General features: G+C 40.6%; 1 protein-coding gene across 1 annotated transcript; it reads left to right on the forward strand.

Moving 5' to 3' along the window:
• Positions 1-1,278: 1,278 nt before the first annotated feature.
• Positions 1,279-5,956, forward strand: anxa1a (annexin A1a). The gene is made up of 12 exons (XM_080468169.1): positions 1,279-1,438; positions 2,060-2,140; positions 2,909-2,999; positions 3,252-3,346; positions 3,468-3,581; positions 3,833-3,923; positions 4,026-4,105; positions 4,655-4,799; positions 4,906-5,001; positions 5,086-5,144; positions 5,230-5,352; positions 5,443-5,956. Exons 2-12 carry the CDS (start codon positions 2,081-2,083, stop codon positions 5,497-5,499), a joined length of 1,011 nt encoding a protein of 336 aa, XP_080324295.1. The 5' UTR covers positions 1,279-1,438; positions 2,060-2,080; the 3' UTR covers positions 5,500-5,956.
• Positions 5,957-6,954: the final 998 nt, after the last annotated feature.

Genomic DNA, 6,954 nt, shown 5'->3' on the forward strand with positions numbered 1-6,954 from the left:
TCTGTTTAACACTCCTCACTGAAAAATAAATCCACCCATGATGCTACTTTGATGAAACCACAGCTTAACTGCTTCCTTCTCTTTTCCAATGTCCTCGAATCTTTTATGACCGTTTAAACTGTGGCTGACCTCCAGGTGTGTTGAATTGTCAAACACAGTAGCTCTGTGAAAAAATTGAGAGGCATTTGCATTAGTCACTGTGGGGGAACAAGGACTCACAAGACAAAAAGACATTGAGAAAAGTCAGGCATTTGTCTCATGTTATTTTATAAAAGTCATGAAGGGAGATGATGAAGTCTGACTGTATTAGAGGAATGTCGTCATCAGTGAATTGTGTCATTCTTTTGGCTATAAATCTTGTAGCATGTGGCCTGCAGGTAGAGTCAAACCCTACTTGTGATGTCATGACAAAATGCCACACCTCAGCGTAACTCATGAGCTCACTGCACAAAAAAGTGGACGTTCCACCATGGACCTTTTTGAGTAATTCCAAGGTGGTCTTTGCTCATTCTGGAAAACCCACTGCTGCAACATGCCTGATTGAAATTAATGGTGGATCATCAAGCTTTGAACAAGCCAGATAATTACACATTTATTTGAATAAGGCATGTTGGAACTACCGTTGGAGGTTCCTCAGAATTGAGAAACTGCCATATATAATTACCAATTTATTTGTATAAAGCATGAGGGAGCTTATATTTAGTTGTTCCTTAGAATTGAGAAATATTTCCAAATGAAACAACTAAAGCGGGTGAATACCATCTGGGCTGCCCAACCCCGAGTTTCACATACGGCAGAATTGTGGCAACACGTGCATGTTTACACGAGGAGTCTTATACACATGCAAAATAAAAGGTCATAGAAATAAAGGACATCAATAGATGAATGAATGGCATTTTCTTACTAAATGAAAGGGCAGCTCGTCATTTCAATGAAAACCTGAAACATGCACACGCAGCAAATGAGGCGGTGTAAAAGTTAAAAGTCTAACATATACAGTAATATAATACAAATTTTTGAAAAAAAAAAAACTACGAGTCCATAAAACGGATATTAAATGCCACACACGCTCCTTCAAGATGTCTTCTCAGTGCTTTTCCATAAGATTTCTTGTTCTTTTTAACTTAAAAAACCCCAGCTGGCACTTTATCAACATATGTTTTCAGTAAGGAGCGTGGCTGTTCTCGAGTTGCTCGCTGGACAATGTGTTCCTGATCTTTACGCACTGAATCGACGCTACGTAACGTTTACGCACGGTGCGTCTGTGCGCTCCGCTGCAGACGACAGCGGTTCAGCCCAATGACAGCAGAGGGAGGGGAAGTATGGGCTGGACCCGTTACTAGGTGGGGTTTATGTTTGAGTATAAATATATGTTCTCTGCCACTATAACGCCCCTGAAACTTTAGTAAGACAATCATCTGCTTCCGCTGCCCGCTCGGTAAGTACCCCTTTTCTAAAAATCTTAGAAAATAAAAACATACTAAAATCTCTCATCTGCTCTTCAGCTGTGAGTGTGACGTTTCAGGTGGATGAGCCAAGTCTTCCTCAATGTGTTGATGCAGCCTTATGAAGGTGTGGCTGGGTAAAAAAAATGAATACAAGTTTTGTCTGTGCGCATTGGACAGGAGAAGGTCATTGACTCTGGTTTATTTACGCAGCCAAGTTGCCACTCATTGTTAAACACATGAATGGAGACTGAACTGATCGTCTGACTTAAAATAAACTATACATCCGTGTGAGTCGAGTGTGGGTGTGGTCAGACAGTCTTACACATGCTTGTCATTAGAGAAAACCACATCCTTAGATGTTGCCTATCTGCCTATGTTTGTTCGTGCTCTGCTGGAGTGGATACATGAAAGAACAAATGTGAACTGTCAATGAGACTTTACTCAAGCGACTCACTGAAAGTCAAAATTTTTCCAACAACAGTGGATCCACAAGGCTAAGTCTTATATTGGGAGACTTTCTGTGTCACAGCAGACCACTTTAAGAACTGATTGAATTGTGTAAGTTGTTCAAATTTGGATCTCTTCTCTTCTTCTCCTACTTCTTCCTACAGACAAACTCCTGCAGTCCCATCATGTCTTTCATCAACGCCTTCTTGCAGCAGACCGTCTATCTGGGCATGCCCGATGAGTCGGTATGTTACTGTGGTTCTGTTCCAGTTGCTAAGGCCAACAACTTTGTTTTTTCCTTTTTTTTCTCTCTCTCTCTTCCTGTGGTATGCTCGGGTGGAAAAACTGATCTGGCCATGTTTGGATGGCGTAACAGAAAAGTAGAGTCCTTTTGATGGAAAAGGATGAATGAGTCGGGAAGGAAAGGGAACGAGCGCAGAGCACCAAGATAAGATACTGTACTTTAAGCGAAAGGGAAGCTGTTTTATAAAGATTGTTTGCAAAGAGATCGAAGATCACACTCCGTCTTGTGAGTGTATGACTCACAGAAGCAGGAATTTATGCCCCTCCCTTCACAAACTGTGCTATCAGAATGAAGTGCTACTTCTCCTTTCCGTGGTTTCTTAAAGTGAACTAGGGGAACCCTGCATTAAATTCACCAACTTGATTTCAGTTTTTCTCTCCTACTTTCCTGTTATTGCTGAGTTCAAGCCAGCAGGGGCGTGTACTGGCAGTTTAAAGAGCACTGCACTGAGTAGTTTTCTTTTTTTTTTGGTGCATAGGGCCGCATGACAGACTTCCAGGGCGGCACCCAAAGTGAATGTAAAACCTTGACTATTGTCTATTGTGACGAGGACGGGGGATTCAGGCAAACTGAGAACAGAAATGTGAAAGTTATAGAACGATTGCAAGTAGCACATTTGCAAAAGGCCCACCTGTAACTCATCTAAAACAACCCTCTGAGCTTACGTCAGGTATTTACCAAACATGTAGTAATCTGTGATGTCTTTCAGGTATTAAAGAACGAGGGAACTGTGACCGCAGCCCCCAATTTCAATGCCAGAGGAGATGCAGGAGTCCTGGATAAGGCCATCAAGACAAAAGGTGAACAGAACAACCAGACGCACAGAAGCATGTGGAAACTTGTTTCACTTTTGCAATATGTCCATGAATAAAGTGTGGAAGGCTTTTTCCATAATGTTCTGCCTTACTACCCTCTACTGGCTGCTGTGTACTATTACTGCGTTCATACGTTTACTCCTCTTCAGGTCTCTCTATGGGCCCTCACACTGAAACATACTGTCTTTATGTACTGCCATGCCGATAATCATCTTTTCCTCTCGATTTATTCTGCAGGCGTGGACGAGAACACCATTATTGAAATCCTGGTCAAAAGGAGCAATGAGCAAAGACAACAAATCAAAGAAGCTTACCAGCAGGCCAGTGGCAAGGTAGTGAGGATTACACAAAGTTTGGAGCAGAATAGATTGAAACCACCGTATCGAAACACTTCTGTAACATGTAATTACATTAAGACATTCCATTAAAATCATCTATTTTCTCCTTTTGTAGCCTCTGGAATCAGCACTGAAAGCAGCTCTGAAGGGAGATCTGGAGGATGTGGTGTTGGCTCTGCTGAAAACACCAGCTCAGTATGATGCCCAGCTGTTGAAATCGGCTATGAAGGTGCACACACGCTTTACTTGAATTGAACACTGATATAATACCTAAATTCCTCAGCTGACAAGAATACTAAAACACATTTGTGGGGAATGTGTTTGCCACATCATCATCGGTTTTCTTTGGCGTACAATGACACACGCCCACTTCCACACATTCATCATCCATTGTATTTTTTGGAAAGCTCAAGAGTGTTTTGTTTGAACCGCATTTGTGAAGGGGTAAAATGGATATTTTCTGTGGCGTCTGTGTCTCAGGGTATGGGAACTGACGAGGACACCCTGGTGGAGATTTTAGCTTCCAGAAACAACCGGCAGATCGAGGACTTAAAGCAGGCCTACAAGGAAGGTGCGTGCCAACAATGGTTAAGATCTTTAGTGTCCGGAAGGAGCTAACCCTAAGGAGAGTGGTAAATGACCATCAGATGTGCCGTTTTTCTTCTCTGCCAAGAATACAAGAAGGATCTGGAGGAAGACATCCGGGGTGACACCGGTGGAGAATTCAGGACTGCTCTCCTGGAGCTCTGCAAGGTACATGTGTGCCTGTGCCCTCACTGTTTGTCTTGCATTTTGTGTCTCACTTAGTAGTTTGTCGTTGGATTTTGAAAGCACATTTACCAGAATAAATTATTCAGTCACACCTTTAAATTCTGACACAACATTACTCTCCCTACTGTGACTTTGCTGGTGCAAAGCGAATAGAGGTTTTTAAAAAATAAACAGATTCACTCACTCTGCACACACAAATACTTTACAGTAGTGAGATGTGGTTCAATCGACTTTGAAAAACTGCTTCTTATGATTGCTTTCATTAGGTTGAAGCAGAATTTCGATAAACTGATGAATAACATGGTATTGTGGAGAATCATTTGGGTTCATTCAAACTCTTCTGTTCTCATTTTGTTTTGCAAAGCTTAAAGCTTTTTATCTGTGCAATCGTTTCTCCACCATAGACCTCTGCAATCAATGTTTTCCCAGGAATTTTTCATTTTCATGGATAAACCATGTGAGGTGCACCTTGGTTGCTCAGTTTGGTTTGCGTTCAGTGCAGTGAACCTGCTGCTTTTCTGTCTGTCACAGGCCAACAGGACTGAAGGAGTCTCTGAGCAGCTGGTCGACAGCGATGCCAGGGCTCTGTATGAGGCTGGAGAGGGCAGGAAGGGCAAAGACTGCATTCCCTTCATTGAGATCCTAACTTCCAGGAGTGCCCCTCATCTCCGTAAAGGTTGGCTAACTCACTGTCCCTGCCAGAGAGTAAAAATAATTTGAAACAGATTATTCCTCACAGATGTGACTTTTTGTCCTCTTATTTCTCATATTTGCTCCTTTAGTGTTTGAAAGGTATTCAAAGTACAGCAAGGTGGATGTGGCCAAAGCTATCGACCTGGAGATGAAGGGGGATATTGAACGTTGCCTCACAGCAATAGGTAAATGCAGACGCTCCCACTTTATCTTTACAACCTAAATATTAAATCAGTAAGTTATACTGTTTTTTTTAAATATAATTTCAGTGAAGTGTGCTGGAAGCAGGTCTGCCTACTTTGCCGAGAGGCTGTATTTGTCAATGAAGGTACACAAGCATTTCAAAAAAAGAGAAACTATGCTGTGTTTGCAATCTAAAACTTTCACTAACTTTACCTTCTTTCTACCTGTAGGGTAAAGGTACCCGCAAACCTATCCTGACTCGCATCATGGTGAGCCGCTCTGAAATCGACATGAAGCGCATCAAAGACGAGTATAAGAAGAACTATGGCAAGACACTCCAGCAGGAAATTCTGGTGAGCAAACATTCACTTTAAGTTTCTTTGGGTATGGAAGTGACAAAGGCTGAAGAAAACCACTAAGAGCATTCCTATTTTCCCCTTTAGGATGACACGAAAGGAGATTACGAGAAGATTCTGCTCGCCCTGTGTGGGGAAAATTAAGTGAAGGCTCGAAGCCGATCGCTGAGATCGAAGCTCAAACCACTGCGATGTCCAGCCGTGGAAAGTCACCTGTTATCTCACGACACATATTGTGCCTTATCTGCTTGCTGAGACCTGACAAGTCTTTTTTGTGACCGTCATGGCATTTAGAAGAGAACAACAACAAGTAAAGATTAGCATGAAGTTGAGTGCTGCTTCAGCAGATATTTTCTTCTCAAGTAATTCCTTATTTCTTCCACCATTCCTGCACAGAGCTGACCGCAACATGCCCGTCGACTTTTGCTCTACACAGATTTTGCTTTGCATTCATTAGGTTCTTTTTTTCTGATGCCAAAGAAGCCGGAATCATCCATCACAGCGCAGCTGCTAGATGTATACGGATCACCATGTAATAGTACCATTAACATTGAAGGAGCTTTCATATTGTGCAAATAAAAGCCTTTTTAATGAAGCCCAACCTGGGTGGTGTTGCTTCTTTTCTATTTCTCATCTTATCAGAAACTGTTTTAGTCTCAAAAGCAGTATTTAAAGGAGATGGAACATGTCTGAGGCAAGATTTGTTTAAATATAAATTTGGGTAAGCACAGGTTATAGATCATGTTTCTTAATCTAGACTAGGACTTGGCAAAGACCAGGATAAAAAAACAATGAAGAGAGCAAGAAAGGATGCGAGAAACATGAGAAATTCACAATAGCAAACACACCATATGTCAGTTATATACAGGGGAGTCATGACATATTTAGGAGATTAGGTATACAAAGTCATGGGAGGAGGAATGAAAGTTGGCAAAAATATTAAAAACATTTCTGAATGTTGTGACACAAACAAGTGAAGTCTATTTATGCATTCACACTTGATGAAAACAACAAAGACAATGGAAGTAAAGGATCTGATTTAAAATAAGATCAAGGAGATAATAATCTAACAAAATGTGTTGAAATGCTCAGTTAAGGTAGAATAAAAGGCCTGTGAAAATTATTAAATGGACGAAAAAACAATAAAAATAATCAGAGGAAATCCGATAGGGTCCTCCTGCACTTTCAGTGCTCAGACCCTAATAAATAATGAAATGAGAAGAACTGATAAGTAAATTATTCTGTGACGAAACTGATATATATTTTAAACAACTGCAAATTATAGTTTAACTTTTATGAGAATTTATAGAATAGAATAGAAATACTTTATTAATCCTTGGGGGAAATTCTAGAGGAATAAAGTAACCTCTTTAAGTGTTTTTTTTCAGACAGTTTCCACTCGAAGATGCTTGACATAGTCAACAATAGATTAATAGCAAAACGTTTTCGAGTTTCACTATTTGTTTGTTTGCATTTCTTTCAATGTTTTTGAAAATTGTCATTAATGTTCTCATAAATTGAAATTGCATTTAAAATGGAATTATTGAACACAAAGTTACACATGCATTTCTTGTATGCGTTATGTAGTAATTGCGTTGT

The sequence above is a fragment of the Lipophrys pholis genome (genome assembly GCF_963383615.2).
Source record: "Lipophrys pholis genome assembly, chromosome: 7".
NCBI lineage: Eukaryota > Metazoa > Chordata > Actinopteri > Blenniiformes > Blenniidae > Lipophrys > Lipophrys pholis.